This window comes from Polypterus senegalus, chromosome 9, assembly GCF_016835505.1.
Source record: "Polypterus senegalus isolate Bchr_013 chromosome 9, ASM1683550v1, whole genome shotgun sequence".
NCBI classification, from domain to species: domain Eukaryota; kingdom Metazoa; phylum Chordata; class Cladistia; order Polypteriformes; family Polypteridae; genus Polypterus; species Polypterus senegalus.
Window position 1 is genome coordinate 182,790,622 of NC_053162.1, and position 21,369 is coordinate 182,811,990.

General features: G+C 41.4%; 1 protein-coding gene across 1 annotated transcript in view; it reads right to left on the minus strand.

The window, feature by feature from the left end:
• Positions 1 to 21,369, minus strand: part of LOC120536098 — a 63,137-nt gene that overhangs the window by 2,953 nt on the left and 38,815 nt on the right. The window contains exons 2-3 of the mRNA XM_039764471.1: positions 18,935 to 20,126; positions 5,477 to 6,629 (exon numbers count right to left, since the gene is read on the minus strand). Coding sequence (XP_039620405.1) covers positions 5,477 to 6,629; positions 18,935 to 20,087 — 2,306 coding nt within the window. The 5' untranslated portion in view covers positions 20,088 to 20,126. The remainder of the gene's footprint in view (positions 1 to 5,476; positions 6,630 to 18,934; positions 20,127 to 21,369) is intronic.

A 21,369-nucleotide genomic window follows, 5' to 3' on the forward strand; every position in this document is an offset into this window, starting at 1 on the left:
ATCTATCTATCTATCTATCTATCTATTATATAGTGCCTTTGTATCTATCTATCTATCTATCTATCTATCTATCTATCTATCTATCTATCTATCTATCTAATAAACGTGTGACTTTATCTCTTACCTGTTCTGGTACTTTCACTAATTGCCCAGGGTTATAGAATGGAAAATAAAAGGAGAAAAATGAAAACCCATCAGGCAGTCCATCCTGATAGTGTGGTAAGAGGATGGGATTTGGTGCATTCTGTTAAAAATGATGTAAAAAAGAGTATAAAGAGGACAATAGGACCACCAGAGGACCCTTCCACAACAGATGAGACATCAAGCTGGACTTTCTCCAGGCCCTCCACTCCTATGCACAGCTGGACTTTTAACAGTTTCCATTACATCAGCTGCTACCAGTCGAGATGTTATTACTATAAATGTAAAATCCAACATCTGTCTGTGTGTCTGTCTGCTTTTCACGAGAGAACTACTTAATGGATTTAGATCTGTTTTTTTTTTATAATTTGCTTGAACATTCTGGTTGATTTTGCGACTTCTCTCATTGCGCTAAGTATCAGAGTTTGCTTCTGGTACTGATTTATTTGCATGAATCCAAGAGAGATGCAGCTGACTGAGGGGACGGAGTTGGGCCCTCCTCACTCACGCACCAGCCTCAGGACGTTCATTACCTCCACTTAGCTAGCGAATTTGAGAGCTACTTAACGGATTTAGATTGGGTTTTTTTCTATAATTTGGTTGAACATTTTGGTTGATTATGCGACTTCTCTCATTGCACTGAGAATCACAATTTGCTTGCAGGAGCGATACATTTGTGCTAATCCGAGACAGAGGCTGTGGGCCGAGGGGAGGGAGAAGCGTAACATCAGGAGTGGTGAGTCGGTCTAACTCTGTGTTTTGGAGTGTACCTTACCTCTGCTTAGCTAGCAATACCATTTTACTCATTGATTTTTAAAGGTTGTCCGATTTCACTACTATGCGGGCGGAGCCACGGGGTACAGCTAGTAAAAAATATTTCATATCTTTTTAATCCATATATATAAAAGCCAAATACCACTGACTCATTCATCACAAAATCTCCCGAACCATGAGGAGTTGGGACTTGAAATTTAAAATGTAGGTTACCCTTGGCCCATAGGTGCTCACCAGAAATGGTTTTAAAAATTTTGTGGTCCAAGCGTGTTCTGTCTGTATGTCTGTGTTTTTGTGTGTTGGAACTTGTTTGCTGAAAATTTCCTTTACGGTGACCAGGGGGCTTTTGCTTTGCCCCCTGCTCACTTTGCTCGCCCATTCCCACGTTTGGTTTACAGGATATACAATTTTTCATGGGAATTGTTACATGTGCATTATTTTCACTTTTACTTTAAAAACTTTTGTAAAAACAGTGCTTGTCCTTTATTTCCAGCTCCGGGCGTGGTTACATCTCTTTCTCGCAGGATGTATAACGCTGCTCACGTTGTGAAGGGGGGGTGGCTGAACACACGCTAAGGAGAAGCGGTCGGATCATCTGCTGTCTTGCTGCTGCTCGGGAGCTGCGTGTTCTGCTTGTCGCATGTCGTTGTTTTAAGAGCTGGGAGCACATGATGTGTGTCTGCCAAAAGCAATCCAACAACTGCTAGGTCAGATGTCTGTGGACTTGTTTTAAAATGATGGCTCACTGCCTTGTCTCGCGTGACGTTGTTAAAACAATGCTTGTCCTTTATTTCCAGCCCTGGGCGTGGCTAAATCTCTTTCTTCCAGGACGTATAATGCTGCTTGCATTTAGCAGCTGCTATCGCGCTGCCCATTGATCATTTTAAAGCCTGTACCGCCGCTGTCCTTTTATCAACTTCGTGTCTCTGCTGCTCGAGTTGTGATCGCTTCTCCGTCATCATAAATAAATATACACCTGACTGAATTGTGTTTTCTTTGAAATTAAACCTGTCGTCGCTTTAAATGTTGCGGGACAACAGATTCTCATAGCGTATGGTCCATTATTGTGTAGATCTACGTTTTGTGCATTGAAGCGAAGGTGAAAAGACTTTGATTTCTGCTCTTTGCCTTTTATTTCTGACTTTTTCCTGCTATTTTTTCAATTACACCTGGTCCCAAAGATTAATTTCCTTTAATGCGATCTTTACTATCTTTTTTTTGATACTGTAGCGACTGCCGTAATAAAGCGTCACAAAAGTTATACTTGAACAATCGCCGACTTCATTACTCCAAACACAACTTTCTAGCACCTTCTCCAACTCCTCATCCCCCAGGTCTCGCCCCCCCCCGCCCTTACCACATCAATCAATACCCCGCAATCAGTCTTCTGTGCTGTACTCCGCCCTCCCTCAATCGGACCTAACAGTCACTTAAAACAAAAAAGCCTTCAACCTGGCTGGGACGCTACAATACTTTCGAATTTTACTGCTTTCATATTCTTTACCTTTCTCTGCCAGTGTCTCGCACCATCGTTTGTTTGAACCTTTCGAATTCCACTGCTTTCATAATCTCTTATCTGCCTTTTTTTTCTCTCCAACGCTTTTGGGTCTGTTTTCTCCGCGCTGCTCTTAGTCGTTGACGTTTCATCTCGAACGTATTGTCCTTATGCGCTATATATGTGCTGAGAGCTCAGGATCTGTGTGTGCTACGTGCCTTTACACGACTGAGTGTTTTGCTGGCTGTGCTCTAATTTGATATTGTTTGCGTCTCGCAGGTCTTTTGAGTGTCTTCCGAGAAGATCACGTCTCGTCATCCTGCTTTTCTTTTCCAGGATTTTTTTTTATAATAGAGATATAACCTGTTGTCTCCTTTTTGATATTTTTCAGCATTTTTCTACTTTCCAATTTTTGTTATAACTCTATATTGCATTTATAAATATTCTGGTTGGGCTTGTCCCTGTTTATGGTACGCCCTCTTGTTACTGTATGTTTCAGCCAGCATGGCTTGGTTTCAGAGTTATATTTCTTGTTTGTTTTGTCTGCTTTGTGCCATTACGTTTGTTTCATTAAAATATCATGTACATTTTTCTTTGTCTTCATTTGTAAGTGAATGCGGCCTTGGTTATTTCCCTTGTGTTTTGAGGGTGGTTCCCCAAGAGGCGGAGTCACCTGCCAATCACTGCTGTTGTTTCAGGCGGTTCATTCTAACGCGCTAGGGAGTGGAGAGTTTTGTGAGTATCTGCGTCTTTGTTACCACTTCTTTTTTTTTGCACTTTTGGACCACTGCTTTGTTTCAACCTCACCTCGACATAACATATTGTGATTGTGTGTATTAATTTTTTGAACCTCTGCTCTGTTCTTTGATCACACATTCTGAATTCTGCTTTGTGGATTGCCGTGCTAATTCTTTGTGCTCTTTGGAGCTTTATGCTTTCCTAGCCTTTGTTAAAATAAACCTTTTATTTTATAAAGATCTTTCTCAGCCTTTTTTGTTTTTTTTTTTAATGGTGTTTACCCCCTCTAGTGGGAAACTTTGGAAAGTGTTTTTTGAACTGGTGTTTTTGGGACTCCCTCAGTTTCACAACATCTCTTGTGCGACATATTTTGAGATATTTAAGTCCATCTTTTGCATTTTGAACCTTAAAAGCCTGTTCTCCATTTTGAGGCCTAGACAAGCCCCACAGCATCCCACTTTTCTAGGGCCAGGCTCCCGTGAAATGAGACCTGTTTTGGGGGTAGTTGATTTAGTATTCTGGCCTGTATTTGGTGGATCTTTTTTTGAAGGCCTTACCATTTAGTCATTTGTGTGCTGCAGGAATGATTACAGAATTGGAGTGGGACATAAATGATGAAAAAGGAAGATCAAGCAAAGAAAGAAAGAAGATGAGAATGATCGGATGGATGTGTGGAATGTCACAGAGTGGAAGGAAAATGAATGTGGAGTTAAGAAAAAGATGTGGTGTGAAAGAGAGAAGTGTTGTGCTGAGGAGATGTTGGGTCAAGTATATGGAGCAAAAAGACAGAGGATGACTAGAAGAAGAAGAGGGGCACAGAGACAGAGGAGGAAAAGATGGCACTCAAGAAGATGGGGTCGCAGGTGGTTTTAGATGATCCAAAAGGAATTATGTCATGTCTCAGTCAGGATTCCTCCTCTGGCTGGGGTTCTTTTTGTCTTTTTTGATTCATTTTATGTTGATTATGTGCAGCTGTCTTTGTTTTTGATTTTGTATATTATCTGCCCTCTGTATGTTCCATGTGTTTTGTGGGTGGTCCCCCAAGAGGAGGGGCCACCTGTCAATCTCTTCACCCTGTAAACCTGGAGGGTCTTCCACAGTTCCTGGCGGTTCATTGCGAATGTGCTGTGGAGTTTTTGTGCTTTTGTAAATTCTTGTGAAATGCCTTTTTCTGGATTTTTTGGATCTTCTGGTCTGTGTATTGACCTTGCTGTTGGGATTGGTATTGGAACTTGTTGACTTGGATGGCCTTCTTGGTACAGGCAATTTCCTTTTAACATTTGTGTTCCATGGAGCTTTGTTGTGATTGAAAAACCTTACTTGTGAGGAGCAGATCTTTTATTTTATAAAGATTCTGTGCTTGCTCTTATTACAGTTTTTTGAGTGATATCCTCCTCTAGTAGGCATTATTGCACATGTTTGGGATTATGTACTTTGGAACTCTTTAGCACTTGAGACTCCTATTTCACGAAATAATGATCAAAAGGGAGGATGTTCAGTGCCATAGAGAGTGAGGGAAAAAGGGAAAAAGAGGGAAAAGATTTGGAGGGCAACAGACTAGCCTTGGTAAATCCAGAATGTGGACGTTAAACTGGCTCTGTGTGTGTGTGTGTGTGTGTGTGTGTGTGTGTATTATTTATGAAAGCATGACCGTACAAGACTGATCGATTCTGCTAATATTGAATATCCGCCGTTGCAATCACGTGTGGACATGCAATGGTTTTTCATGTCCGCACTTGCTTTGATACAATCGATAAGACTAGTGGTTCTCAAACTGTGGGGTTAGGGGGGCAAAAATTAACAAAAAGGGGGGTGCGAAGATGTGAAAAAAGAAAACAAGAATCAAAAATATAAAAAATACATCTATTGAAACCAAAACAAATGAACATAAACTGCATTCTGATACTAGAAAAATAAATATAGAGTTAGATAAATGTCAATAAAAGTTAAGTAGGTATAATAAAATATGCATCTATGATACATCATTAATTAAAAAAGAACAAATTGGTCTTAGTGGGCTCCTTTCAAAAAAACGTTAGGGGGACGCGATTAAAACTTATGAAAACTCGGGTCACAAATACGTAAAGGCTGAGAAACACTGATATAAACATTAAAATGTCCCATACTTAATCAAAATGCAGTTTGGATATTTGCCAGGACAAAGTAGACGTGTTAATTAGCCTCTACCTTTAAATGGTTGCAGTTTCATTAGCCCAGAATATTCAAAATTCATCTCAAAGTCACAGTTTTGCCATCAGACAGAGCAGGTTCATGTCTCATTTGTCCCACAGTGTGAAAGAACCTGGCATTTTAATCTGTGCAGCTTACCTTCTTAGAGTCTGGCTTAAAACTTTATTGACATTTAGTCTGAGCTGAGCTTCATAATGTGAGAGCCTCAAGTCTTTCCATGGTTCTGAGATCACTTTGTGCTCTTTAAAATGGAACATCAGGGCATCCTGCTCGTCAACGTCTTTCTCACTTCCAAAATGATCCAGCGGTAAATGAACAGAGGTTTTGTAGACAATTCTGGGATCAAGGATCATCTTTTTTGGGTCATAGCTTTCTAATTCTGTCTCCCTGTTGACATATTGCATAATATTGACTCCTGGGACATCATTCCATTGAATGGCATTAGGGTCTTTGCCATACGTATCAGTTGGAAATACGCGGTTTGAGAACCTGAAGATGTTGGCACCAGGTGTCATCTTCCCTAGATAATCTATCAGGTCTCTCCAGTTGTCATGTTTATAGGGTACAATGATCTCATCCTGGTCAATAAAAACCAGATGCCTGCTGGAGTACATGTGCCTATACAAACAGTCATTTAGTGCAACAATCTGGCCCTGATAGTGCAAGTCTGCCTTGTCCAGAGCAAAACTCCAGCTTTTAGATACTGTAAGGTACAAATTTGCTGTCCAGTCAAACATCTGGACAAACCCTTCTTTGACGTAGTAGTCCAGCACCTCCTGTACCTGGTCAGAGCAGCTCGTCTTGTAGATGACCACCTTTCCGGCCCCTAGCAGTCGGTACATCTCTAGAGACTGGAGGAGCTGCAGGACATTACTGAACTTATTAAACATTGTGGAAGTGCAGACGGTGAATTCCTGCTGGGGCTCAGGGGGTCGAGAGTCCTTTGTGTTTTGAATTATTAGTGTGACCCCTGGTGATGTGCCATCACTACTTGTGCTCACAGTCACATTGGACAGAGCTGCTGAACTGCATGGGTTTGTACAGACAAATGTTGTTGCCCCGTAAGGAAAGGAGAAATGATCGTTGTGCACTTCAGCTGAAATGGGCTCGACGTGAACACCATCTTCACACTGCACGTGGCAATAGAGCTTTCCTCCCTGGTTTCCGTAGTGATCTCGCTTTGCAATTCCAATAATTCGAATACGGTTCTGGTTCTGTCGGTCATCATAAAATGCTGAAAGAACAAAAGCTTGGGCATCCTTAACTGGAGTGACCAATGTGGGTAATATCTCTGCATGAAACAAAAAAGAACACAATACAGTTATAATTCTTAGCTGTTTGACTTTCCATTTACTTCTAGAGCTGAAACAACAAACGTGTTGCATTTTGTCTTTGTTAAGCACTATTTTCACCCAAAACGGGGTACTTCTTAATTCAAGCAAGGCCAAATAATTATGTGTGACTGCATGCAGGTGAAAATATGAATTTTATGACCCTGTGCTCACTAATACACACAATTGCATAAGTATAACTAAAGACACCATGTTCTGTGCCTGCATCAAGCATCTCATAATTACTCACAATTACTCCTAGTAATTGCACTTCCAGTCCAACCAGGATAGGAATTCGTTCGACCTCAGAGAAGGAAATGAGAAGTAGTTATGAAGTGTCATCACATTCCCGGCAAGGAATAGGAGGCCACATTTGAGAATGAATGACACAATTTTATGGTACCCCTTGCTGCAAACTGGCACTCTTGTTTAGTAGTTTTTTGATAGTAACATAAAATTCTGACACAACAACAACAACAATAATAATAATAATCATCATCACCATAAAACAGCCAGTAGATAGTAAATGTAGACTATGCAACAAGGCAGAAGAGCATATTAGTCGTAATGTTGCTGGCTGTATAACACTTGCACCTACTAAATAAACACACAGACATAATAAAGTAGCCAGTTATGTACACTGGACTATGTGCAAGAATCTAGGGGTACAAGTGCCAGACAAGTATTACGAACACCAGCAAGAAAAGGTCGTGAACATTAACGATATCACCATCACGTGGGATGTTCCAATAAGAACAGATAGAACAATCTTAGCGAATCGTCATGATATTATACTGCATAATCAGAAAGAGAGAACCTGCATGTAAATCGATATAGCCATCCCAGACGACTTGAACATCATGTTAAAAGAAACAGAAGATCAATAAATACAAGGATTTGGAAATGTAAAACTAGAACCGTGCCAGTTATAGTTGGAGCATTAGGTTCATTAAAGAAAGATCATAATGAAAACTTGAAGATGCTGCTGGGCCATCAATCAGCTATTGAAGTGCCAAAGATCATACTTATGGGCACTGCACACATCCTTAGAAAAGTGTTAGAGGTAAATCACTTTGGCTTCTTGTTGAAGCCTGGATTTACCAGCTACAACCACATCATACAAAAGGAAAGAAATACTGAAAAAAAAATAAATAATAATAATAATAATAATAATATATAATAATAATAATAATAATAATAATGCACAACCCCAAAGTGCAGGTCTCATGGGGGAAACCAACAGCCTCATCACAGATGGTCAAGATCAGGCCTTGAACACTCAGTACCACAAGAAGTATGTCATGGGCACAGTCAACAGCAGGTGGTGTCTGTGTGGTGAAGCCTCATAGTGTCTGAATTCTGTGTACTGGCTCAGAAGGAATATCCTGAATGCCACAACAAGGTCAGTATGTATGTACACTGGACGCTGGAGCCAACGCTGATCCTACCTCTCAGGCCGCACTCAATTTGTTCAGTTTAAAAATTTCACATCCCAACCCACCGCTGTTACTTCAGGTGGGCTCCGTCCTGGGGCCTCTCCTTTTCATTATTTACCTCTTTCCCCTTGGTAACATCCATCCATCCATCCATTTTCTAACCCGCTGAATCCAAATACAGGGTCACGGGGGTCTGCTGGAGCCAATCCCAGCCAACACAGGGCACAAGGCAGGAACCAATCCTGAGCAGGGTGCCAACCCACCGCAGGACACACACAAACACCCACACACCAAGCACACACTAGGGCCAATTTAGAATCGCCAATCCACCTAACCTGCATGTCTTTGGATTGTGGGAGGAAACCAGAGTGCCCGGAGGAAACCCACGCAGACACGGCGAGAACATGCAAACTCCACGCAGGGAGGACCTGGGAAGCGAACCCGGGTCTCCTAACTGCGAGGCAGCAGCGCTACCACTGCGCCACCGTGTCGCCCCCTTGGTAACATCTTTCGTAAATATAACAATAGCTTCCACTGTTATGCTGATGACACCCAGCTCTCTCTCACTAGCAAACCTACTGCTTCCTTTCCACCCTCCTCACTTATTGATTGCATAGCAGAAATTAAATCCTGGTTTTCTTCAGATTTTCTTAAATGAAATAACAAGTGAAAAAACTGAGGTTCTCATCATTGGTACAAAATCAACATCATCCAGAACTGACAATTTTTCATTTGTCATTGATAATTTCTCTGTCTCCCCTTCCCCACAGGTGTCATCCTTGACAGTACTTTATCTTTTCAGTCCCACATCAGTAACATCTCCCTGACTCCATATTTCCACCTGTGTAACTTTAATCGTATTCACCCCCCGTCCCTCACTCCTCACACCACTGCTATCCTCGTTCATAGCCTCATCACTTCTCGTCTGGATTATTGCAATTCCCTTTTCTTTGGTCTTTCTCACAAATCTCATTTTAAGCTTCAACAGATCCAGAATTCAGCTGCCCACCCGCATCATTACTAGAACCCCCTCACATTCACCATATCACTCCTGCTTTGCAGCAGCTTCATTGGCTTCCAGTTCAGTTCCGAATTCAATGCAAAATTCTCCTACTAACTTTTAAGGCTCTCCATAACATCACCCCTCCATATCTGTCTGACCTCCTCCATGTTGCCATTCCCTCCTGCATCCTCAGATCTTCTTCCTCCATCCACTTAACTGTCCCCTTCGGCTGTCTTACCACCATTCAGTTGCTCTGCTCCCCGGCTCTGGAACTCACTACCATCTGAACTTAGAAGTATTGATTCATTCTCACTTTTCAAATCTAAACTTAAAACTCATTTGTTTAGGACGACTTTTTCTCTTTGACTATAATTGCTCTGTCTGATTTTAAATGTTGCATTTTAGTTTTGTTTATAATGGTGTACTTGAGTGTTTAGAAAGGCACATATGAATAAATAATATGTATTATTATTATTATTATTATTATTATTATTATTATTATTATTAACAGCTAGGTGTTCTGTTGGTAGACAAGTGGTACAAGCAAACACAATAAGTGGTAATTGACACTGAAAACTGTGCCGTAATGTTTGACAAGACTGTTCCCATAGATCGTACCATCCTCGCCAACAGGCCAGATGTTGTATTCCACAACAATAAGAGCAAGTTGTGCGTCTTCACTGCTGGGATCATCCCATAAGGTAACAACATCATCCTGAGCAAGGAGGCTGAGAAGATCGTCAAATATAAAGACCTGCAGATCAAAGTCAGATGTGTGGAGAACACAAGAACAAGAGTGGCTCAAGTAGTTGTAGGCACACTGGGAACCATCAAGACTGAGTTCCATGAGCATCTGGACAAACTTATGTTTAGAGTCAGTGCTAAGGAAATCCTGAAGATCACACTCCTTGGCATTCATAGAGGAGTCCTCAACTGAACAACGAGCTGAGTTCAAAGCCTGAGAGGTCTGCTTGACTCTTGACTACTGGCAAATGCAGAGTGTTGAGTTGAGGGGGGTGGTGATGATGATGATGATAATAATAATAATAATAATAATAATAATAATAATAATAATAATAATAATAATAATATTCAAAGTAGAAGAAGAACAGCATACAAAGGTAGGCTATTGCACTAAGCTGTATGTAATTGCTGCCACTGTAATGAACACTCAGAAGGAAAGACCAAGAAATGCTCACTGAATGACAGTTAAGCTCAATGATGGGCATGTTTATTTAACAATGAAGGATCCACAGCCGTATATTCAGAACAATCACCTTTTTGCTGCTACGGTCATGGGAAAAACTTCATAAAGTAAGAGTCTAACTGAAACTTTCCATGGCTACTCCTGCACTGCTATTGGAGATGCACTCTTCTAGTGTCCCCGATCACCTTCAAGATTTGTGTGCCATGTTCCTCTACATGCTCTCCCTTTATCTTCTGCAAGGATTTATTTATCCAAAGCCTCGGGAATCTCTGCCTGCCTTTTGATCCTTCCCAGGACTAACAGGAATGTTCCAGAGGATCACGAAATGTAGAGCTCAGCGTACCTGTGTGACATTTCGATGCCCGTCACACATTCAGACCCGCCTATCTTCATGGTAATATGCTGGCTACTACAATACACTTGGACTTCAAGACTTTGCAATTCTCATATATGTTTCTTATCCACATTTGGGACAATGATCTTAATATGCATACTGATTTCCATGAATGCAGCTTGCATTAAAAAATGACCTCACATGGAGACATGGACAAATAAACACACCTGTATATTATCTAATGTGTTGTAAGAGAGTTCAAAGTTTGGTGCAACATTTGAAAAATGCTTGGTCGAGACGCACCCAAATCATTGATATTGCAAAGCTGTATTTTTCCTGTGGCCAAAAAGTGTAATATTGCCAATACTTTCATGCTGGAAGACAGCACATGGATTCTCTGCATTATTCTGCCCAAAGATGGGAAGAGGATCAGGAAATGAACCATAGTCAAAAACTAGGAATGGATTGAAACCTTAACGACAAAACTTGTTTGCACCAAAGCCTAATTGCAAACCAGAAACTAATTAGAATGGAAGCTAAAAAGTTTACAAGGAAGTACATGCTACATTTCAACATCAGGACTATCAAGATGAGAGCAGGTTTTTAGCCTAACAAAGCCTGCTAGTCCAATCCACTTAACTCTTCTTAAAATAACATCAAGTTGAGTTAAAGTCCTACTGTCTACCAAACTGCTTAGTCACATATTCCATGTGTCTGTAGTTCTCTATGTGATGAATATGGAAAATACAAATGAGTATATTCATGTATTAGCATACATAAATATAGGAAAATATAAAAGCAAATATTAATACAGGTTAGGCCTGCTAAACAAATGGTTAAATAAAGGCTCATGCCATATGTCTTTTTTAATTACAGCTTAGCTTTAGCTGCCAATAAAACCTAACGAGAGGACCCAGGAAGGGAGAACGATGAGATAACGGCAGCTCAAGGAGGGAAGAAGGGAAAACACCTGTTGGCTCTCAGCAAACTTAAAAATAAGTGAAGCAGGAAAGTAAAGATAATTGACAGAAAATAAGAAATATTGGTGGTTCAAATAAAAGTTAATTAGGCCAGCTGTAGAAAAAGGAGTCGGGGGGGAAAGTAGTGAATAGGCTGCTTCTAGCGAAATAATATTTAAACTGTGATTTTTTAACTGTTCGGGGCTCAGTTTGGCCAAATTGGGTTGAGTCCGTGTTATTGTTTCTTTGCAATAAAACAGTATACTCTGTTTGCCCATCCTCTGACTCCTAAGAGCCTTCATTCCGGGTGATGACCTTTCGGTGCTTCTTTTGCTCCGCCGATTTTCTCTTCGTCATGAGAAACGTCCTAATGTTTGTGTGAAATTTACCCTTAACACGTTTTCAAAGGTGTCCCTGTGTTCTTGATGAACTCATTTTTAAAATCGCAGTCACTGCATTAATTCCTTTCATAATTTTAAACATTTCAGTCAGGTCTCTTCTTTACCTCCTTTTGCTTAATCTGTAAAGGGTCAGCTCTTTTAATTTTTCCTCCTAACTCATCCCCTGTAGCCCTGAATCAGCCTAGTCGCTCTTCTCTGGACCTTCTCTTATGCTGTTATGTCCTTTTTGTAGCCTGGAGACCAAAACTGCACACCGTACTCCAGATGAGGCCTCACCAGTGTGTTATAAAGACTGAGCAGAACCTCCTGGGACTTGTACTCCACACATCAAGGCGCTATATAACCTGACAGTCTGTTAGCCTTCTTAATGGCTTCTGAACACTGTTGGGAAGTTGATAGCTTTGAGTTCACTACGACTTCTAAATCCTTCTCATCAGGTGTACTTTTGATTTTCAGACTTCCCATTGTGCATTTAAACCTCACATTTACAAATACATTACATTTACTTACATTAAATTTCATCGCCCACAAATCTGCTTAGCCTGTCTGCTGCCCAAGTCCCTCTATGATGATTGAATGGATTCTCGATTACCTGCCAATCCACCATCTTGGTATCATCTGCAAAACCTAACTAGAATGTTACTTACAGTGAGTATAGAAAAGAATCCCCCCTTTGAAATATTCCCATTTTTTTTTTTGCTTTACAGCCTTAAATGAAAACACACACAAAATAGATCTTCCCAGCTTTACTTACTCAATGTAACCTATAACATCCAAGTGAAAGATATCACAACTACAGTTCAGAAAAATGATAAAAAAGATAAAAAATCCAAAACAAGACCTACTGAGATTAACAAAAGGATCACTCCCCCAATGTCAGTGTTGTTTTGTTGGACCACCTTTTGCTTTAATGACTGCCTTGAGTCTGTTGGGATTCTTCTCTATCAGCCCTGCACATCTGATTGTGTAATATTTGCCCTGACTCTTCTTTACAGAGCTGTTCAAGTTCGGTCAAATTGGACGGTGAGTGTTGGTGGTCTGCTATCTTCAGATCTTTCCACAGATTTTCACTGTGATTTAGCTCTGAGCTCTGACTGGCCACACCAGGACATTCACTTTTTTCTCCTTCAGCCACTGTGTGGTCAGTTTTGCTCTGTGCTTCAGGTCGTTGTCGTGTTGAAAGGTGAACATTCTGTCCATCTTCAACTTTCTGGCAGAGGGTAGCAGGTTTTCCTCAAGAATTCGACGGTATTTTGCCCCATCCATTTTACCTTCTACCCTAACGAGAGCCCCAGGTCGTGCGGCAGAGAAACACCCCCAAAACAGGATGCTGCCACATCCATGCTTTACTGTAGGTATGGTGTGTTTTGGAGGGTGAACTGCATTGGATTTCCTCCAGGTGTACCGTTTAGTATTGAGGCCAAATCGTTCGATTTTGGTCTCATCTGACCATACAACCTTGGCATCAGAATCTTCAAGGTGGCCTTTACTTGAGAAGTGGCTTTTTCTTTGTGACCCTCCTGAACAAGCCACAATTGTGGAGCGGTCATGGAAATGTTGTCACATGCACACCATGACCGCTCTTTACCATTAAATCCTGTAACTCCTTCAAAGTGGCCATTGGCCTCTTGGTAGCCTCTCTTACCAGTTTTCCCCTTGATCTTCCATCCAGTTTGGAGGAGCGGCCAGATCCAGGAATTGTCCTAGTAGTACCAAACACTTGCCACTTCTTTATGATGGACTTTACTGAGTTCCTTGGGATTGATAAAGCCTTTGAGATGTTTTTGTCTCCATCTCCTGCCTTATGTCAGTCCACAACTCTATCCCTGAGGTCTTTTGAAAGTGGCTTGCCACCCATAGTCAGTTGTTTGCCATCAGTTGCACTGCCAAGCAAGGGAATGAATGGACCAGGAACAGCTTCACTAATCACACGGATTACAAATGATCACAGGTGGAAGGAAGCCCGTAACCTCAATGGAAATGGTGGGCACTTACACCTGAGTAAGCTTACAAATATTGTTGTTGGTGATCCTTTATTAATCTCAGTATTTCTTGTTTTTGATTTTTTTAAATTCTTCTGAACTGTAGCTGTGATATCTTTCACTTGGATGTTAGAGGTGACATTGAGTAAGCAAAGCTGGGAAGAAATATTGGTTTCTTCAAATGGAGGTCTGCTTTTAATTCTAAGAGTCAGGATTAAAAGAAATGGTGAGGTGGCCTTTTGCTATTATGCACATAAAATCTGGAATACATACTTTACCTATAAAAATTTGCCAGGCTAATACTGTAGCATACTTTTAAAAATTTCTATAAACCCATTATTTAAATTTGGTCTTTTCGTAACTACATTTCAGTTGTATTCGTAATAGGCTGTATGGGTATAGAATTATCACACCTGTACTAATCCCCACTATTCTCTGCTGTCTTTTCTGATTCGTTTGTGGCGGAGATCTGCATCATCACAAACAGATTAAAGTACCATGCAGCCCCCTAATATGATAGAATGAAGACAGTTGTCTTGGCTGTCCACAAGGGCAGCTTCATCAGAATCATATTACGTGAAGCATGAAAACTAAGAGAATTGTTTAGTACATTTTATGGCAGGGAGAATGTCCAGTGGAGACTGGATGGCCTTGGAACCCCAGCAGGTTTAGTTTTGTCTCCAGTGTAACTGGACTTGGATTTTTTTTTTTGTTATTTTTTCTGTACTTCTAGCCACTGGACCTTACCTTGTTTTATTGTTACTTATTCTTTAATATTATTAGATTACCTTAATTGCTTTTTCTTTGTCATGTTGTAAAGAACTATATGCTGCATTGTTGTATGAAAATGTGCTACAGAAATAAATATTGTTAATGTTGTAGAGGATCTCAAGAAGAATAATGCAGAGTGATTGACAATTGGCACCACTCGAGAGTTTATCTGCATAGGATTTCTGCAGGTATGTGTGTGGGAATATTGCAGGATGTCTGGCAACTGGCACCACCCATGACGTTGTCTGTCTAGGATTGCCATGTGATGTGTAAATAATCAAGGGCTGGAGTAGATAAACCCAATAAACATTCCTGGTCTCATAAACTTCATGATAATAAAAAGATGTGTAATAAATTCAGTGTCACGCAGCCCTAAATGTTGAGGTCATTGAAGGTGAATTTCTTCTTTATGAGGAAATGTAGCATTCCCGTCCAGGCACTGTTCTTATTGTAAATATTGATTTCCTGTGAGTCAGACAGAGCCAACGTCCTGCTACTGTGCAGGTTTCTATAAAAGCAGTCTCTCCAAGCAGCAACCTGTTAATCTCTTTTGAAGTTCTGCCTATTGGAGGGAGCTGAAGTGACTATGTGAAGGTAATTCAATGCCAGGCCATGGGGTGGCAGTTTAATAATAACCTCATTGTGTTATCTCTGCAGACCAAACACAGGAAATCAGGGCTGATTCCACATTGACGACGTCACTTCCAGTTCTGGCACCAAAGACCAAGTCACTTTCCGGGTCTGGTGCCATGATGACGTCACTTCCAGTGTGGACCCTTTAAAGTCACCATCTTTCCTGCTAAATGGCAGTTCAGTTCAGGATTCCATTCTACAGGGTGGTCCAGATCTAATTATGCAGATCCAGATCTTCTGGATGACTTTGATTTATGTGGGGACGATTCCAATTCGGCACGAAGTCGATTCTTCATGTCGTCAGTTTGCACACTTCTCAATGGTTCGAGATTTCGAGTTCGAGTTATAGCGTAATGAAAATTGCATAATTAGATCTGGACCACCCTGTATGCACATGTGTGCCATTTCCAAACCCATTTTGCAGCCAGGAACAATATATAGGTGGCTGCCCCAAACTTTTTTTTTGTGTGTCGAGGCTGTTCATTTCACAAAAGGCACAGGACCAACCTTGAGGACCCCTGAACAAGCTGTCACACCACAACCTCTAGCTAGACTAAGTTTTTAACATTTTAATAAGATGTTAATTTGATTATAAAGCATTAAATGGCCAAGGTCCGGCTTACTTGTCTGAACTTATCATGACTTACAAACCTGAGCGCACATTAAGATCTCAAGATGCCGGTATGCTTATGATTCCAAGGGTTAATAAAATAACAGTGAGAGGTCAAGCTTTTAGTTACAGGACCCCTAAATTGTGGAATGGTCTTCCTGCTTCTATAAGAGATGCCCCCTCGGTCTCAGCCTTTAAATCCCGGCTGAAGACTCACTACTTCAGTTTAGCACACCCTGACTAGAGCTGCTGATTTACTGTACAGACTGCATCTCTGTTGTTTGTCATTAGCACTAAAACAAAAGTAACATGATTGTTATAATTTGTTACTAACCCTCACCTGTTCTGTTTCTGTTCTCGGTACTCAAATGTGGCAATTGGTGCCACGGCCCACCTGCCTATGGTAAAGTCATCCCTGATGGAGGATCACAGGAATCATGGGAAAAAGGGGTCCTTTCATTGGATTGGCTGGCTGAGCAACGTTTCAGCCGTGGAATGGCCAAATTGGGAGGCAGCTTGATGGATGAGGTCTCCAGGACTCTAAAAATATCCAAATCTTATTATGTGATATCATCTACAGTTAAATTCTGCTCCGTACGTCTAACATTTTTATTATTATGCTGTATTAAGGATTTGTTCTGTTCTGTTCTGTGTATTGTATTGTATTGACCCCCTTCTTTTGACACCCACTGCACGCCCAACCTACTTTGAAAGGGGTCTCTCTTTGAACTGCCTTACCCAGGGTTTCTTCCATTTTTCCCTACACGTTTTTTTGGGAGTTTTTCCTTGTCTTCTCAGAGAGTCAAGGCTGGGGGGCTGTCAAGAGGCAGGGCCTGTTAAAGCCCATTGCGGCACTTCCTGTGTGATTTTGGCTATACAAAAATAAACTGTATTGTATTGTATTGTATTATGGCTGGATTTTATTGCTTTTTACTTCTGTCTTTCATCTTTAGTCTTTGTGCATCAGTGGCTGGAACATGACATTCTCCCTTTGGGTTTACTAGAGTAAAGTTAGGTCCATAAATATTTGGACAGATACAACTTTTTTCTAATTTTGGTTCTGTACATGAACACAATGAATTTTAAATGAAACCACTCCGGTGCAGTTGAAGTGCAGACTTTTAGCTTTAATTCAGCGGGTTGAACAAAACGATTGCATAAAAATGTCAGGCAACTAAAGTATTTTTTGAACACAACCCCTTCATTTCAGGGGCTAAAAAAGTAATTGGACAATTGACTCAAAGGCTATTTGATGGGCAGGTGTGTTCAAGTCCGTCGTGATGTCTTATCAATTAAGCAGATAAAAGGCCTTGAGTTGATCTGAGGTGTGGTGCTTGCATGTGGAAGATTTTGCTGTGAACAGACAACATGCGGTCAAAGGAGCTCTCCATTCAGGTGAAAGAAGGTGAAAGAAGCCATCCTTAAGCTGTGAAAACAGAAAAAACCCATCCGAGAAATTGCTACAATATTACGGGTGGCACAATCTACAGTTTGGTACATCGTGAGAAAGAAAGCAAGCACTGGGGAACTTGGCAACGCAAAAAGACCTGAATGTCCACGGAAGACAATAGTGGTGGATGATCGCAGAATTATTTCCATGGTGAAGAGAAACCCCTTCACGACAGCCAGCCAAGTGAACAACACTCTTCTGGGCTTGGCAGGCGTATCGATATCCAAGTCTACCATAAAGAGAAGACTGCATGACAGTAAATACAGAGGGTGCACTGTAAGGTACAAGCCACTCATAAGCCTCAAGAATAGAAAGGCTAGATAGGACTTTGCTAAAGAACATCTAAAAAAGCCAGCACAGTTTTGGAAAAACATTCTTTGGACAGAAGAAACCAAGATCAACTTCTACCAGAATGAGGGCAAGAAAAAAGTATGGAGAAGGCGTGGAACAGCTCATCATCCAAAGCATGCCACATCATCTGTAAAACACGGTGGAGTCAGGCAGTGTGATGGCTTGGGTGTGCATGGCTGGCAGTGGCACTGGGACACTCGTGTTTATTGATGATGTGACACAGGACAGAAGCAGCCGAATGAATTCTGAGGTGTTCAGAGACATACTGTCTGCTCAAATCCAGCTAAATGACGTCAAATTGATTCTTGATACAGATGGACCCAAAATGACCCAAAACATACAGCCAAAGCAACCCAGGAGTTTATTAAAGCAAAGAAGTGCAAAATTCTTGAATGGCCAAGTCAGTCACCTGATCTTAACCCAACTGAGCGTGAATTTCACTTGTTGAAGACTAAACTTCAGACAGAAAGGCCCACAAACAAACAGCAACTGAAAGTAAAGGCCCGGCAGAGCATTAAAAAGGAGGAAACCCAGCGTCTGGTGATGTCCAGGAGTTCAAGACTTCAGGCTGGCATTGGTTTTCAACCAAGTATTGGAAATGAACATTTTATTTCCAGTTATTTCATTTGTCCAATTACTTTTGAGCCCCTGAAATGAAGGGATTGTGTTAATAAATGCTTTAGTTGCCTCACATTTTTATGCAATCGTTTTGTTCAACCCACTGAATTAAAGCTGAAAGTCTGCACTTCAACTTCATCTGAGTTGTTTCATTTGAAATTCATTGTGTTCATGTACAGAACCAAAATGAGAAAAAAGTTGTCTCTGTCCAAATATGTATGGGCCTAACTGTATAGTTGGCTTCCCCAAACCTTTTTATGTGTGTCGAGGCTGTTCATTTCACAACAGGCACAGAACCAAACTTGAGGACCCCTGAATTAGCTGTCACACCATAACCTCTAGCTAGACTAAGTTTTTATCCTTTTAATAAGATATTCATTGGATTATGGCTGTATTTGATTGTTTTTTACCTCATTCTTTCATCTTTAGTCTTTGTGCGTCAGTGGCTGTAACTTGACATTTTCCCTTTGGGTTTAATAGAGTGTCTATCTAAAACAAGAAGGTCCTCACCTTTCTCTTTAATTGTCATCCCAACAAACGTCACCGTCTCCTGGGGGGGCTTCATGGCAAAACACTGAGCCAAAGGAGATAGCTGTTCTTCAGCGCCAGGTTCCGTGCTTAGAGTAATGTAGGCAAAGGTGGAGTTCATTCCTTGAAGTTGCTTGCTGGAGTGGCAGCCGCACTTCTCTTCTTGTTCTCCTCCTGGACACTCCATCTCTGAAGAGAACACTGTACATTTCTCGCGGTCCTGAAAGTTGAAGTCATTGAGGGTGAAATTCTTCTTTATGAGGAAATGTAGCATTTTCGTCCAGGCACTGTTCTTACTGTAAAGACTGATTTCCTGTGAGTCAGACAGAGCCAACTTTCTGCTCCTGTGCAGGTTTCTATAAAAGCAATCTATCCAAGCAGCGACCTGTAAATCTCTTTTGAAGTCCTGCCTATTGGATTCATAAAGAAAAGAACCAGCACTCCAGTCCACAACTTCCACACATCCTTTATTAATTAATGTTTCCAGCTGCTTGTGCATCTCTGCAAAGGAGTCACCTCCATAAATTAAGATTTTTTCAGCTCCCAGGAACTGGTACATCTCAATGTCTCGAATGACCTGTGCTTCCTTATACTCACTAAATGCTGAAATACATGCGGTGAAGTCCTGAGGAGGTTCTGCGTCATTGAGAGCACAGATGTGAATAGCAGGAACAGACCACACCTCCTTACCTAGTGCACTAGCGTCAACGCTTACTAAAGTGTCAGCCAAGGCGCATGGGTTCTGGCAGAGTAGGTCCACCAACTGGTAAGTGAAACTGTAATCTGAGGAGTGAGCTTCCACCTGGGCTTCATTAGAGAACATGGTGCCATTACAATCAATATGGCAACGGTACTCCAAATCTGCACTCAGCTTCACAATGGCCGTAAGTCGAATAACACTTTCAATGGAGTTGACCGTTGCTTGAATCCTTTCATGAAAATGGGCCAACACTGCTGGAGCTTGGGGGTATTGTGAATGGCCTTTTGACTTATACCAATGATGATAAATGTGTTGGAAGTAAGATGAAATCTCTGAAGATTGTATGTAAGAAAACGCAACAATAAAAAGAAAGAAGACCCCGCAAGCCTTTTGGCAGGTTTTCCACTTCTTCTTAGTCACATCTGGCAAGGACATGATTTTGATCGAAAATCTGCTGATGAAGAAAGAAGACGCCTAGAAGAAGGAGAAACAGAAGAAAAGGTCAAGTCAGCAGCAAGTCGCACAAGTGCTGGATGAAAACTCCAAAGCCTTCATGTTTGAGACAGGCGGGAAAGTTGCTAGCAGCAGGTATCAGAGATACTTCACTTGAAGCTGATAATTGCATGATACCACATTTTATAATGTAAGACAATCTCCATATTTAAAACAAGAGGGGCACGGCCATCAGCAGTGTGTCTGCCTGCGGAGAGAGTGTCGACCTTGTCGAGAGGTTTACTTACCTTGGCAGTGACATTCATGTGACTATGGTGACTCTTCCTATGAAGTCAGTAGATGGATTGGGAGAGCATGGGGGGTCATGGGGTCGCTGGAAAGGGGTGTGTGGCGCTCCCAATATCAATACAAAAGGACGAAGGTCCAAGTCTTTGGAGTCCTGGTGCTTCCTGTCTTGCTATAAGGTTGCGAGACATGGACGCTATCCAGTGGCCTGAGACGAAGACTGGACTCCTTTGGTACTGTGTCTCTCCGAAAAATCCTTGGGTCCCGTTGGTGTGACTTTGTGTTGCTCATGGAGTCCCAAATGAGGCACATGACCTGCATTGTGAGGGAGCATCATTTATGGCACTACGTCCATGTGGCACATTTCCCCGAGGGTGATCCAACTCGTAAGATCCTCATTGTTGGGGACCCGTGTGGCTGGACCAGGTCAAGGGGTCACCCACGTAACACCTGGCTGCGGCAGATAGAGGGTCATTTCTATTCTGGACCGCGTGTCTGCCATGGGGGTTTGCGAAATGGGATCCCAAGTTGTTGGTGTTGTTGGTGCGGCAACACACTGTATTAGTGCATGCTCCCCAACTTGATTTGACTTGTTCTGTACATGCTGTGCATTTCCCAAAGTAGTGGCAATGTGAAAAACCACTACTGCATGCCCAGAGGGTACTGGGCGGTCTCATGGTCTGGAATCCCTGCAGATTTTATTTTTTTTCTCCAGCCATCTGGAGTTTTTTTCATCGGACCTTAGTCTTATTCTATGTTAATTATTGTTGACTTATTTTATTTTCTTACTGTGTCTTTCATTTTTCTATTTTTCATTATGTAAAGTACTTTGAGCTACAGTTTTTGTATGAAAATGTGCTATTTAAATAAATGATGTTGTTTTCTGAAAACTCTGAACATCCATCCATTATCCAACCCGCTATATCCTAACTAACGGGTCACAGGGGGCTGCTTGAGCCAATCCCAGCCAACACAGGGC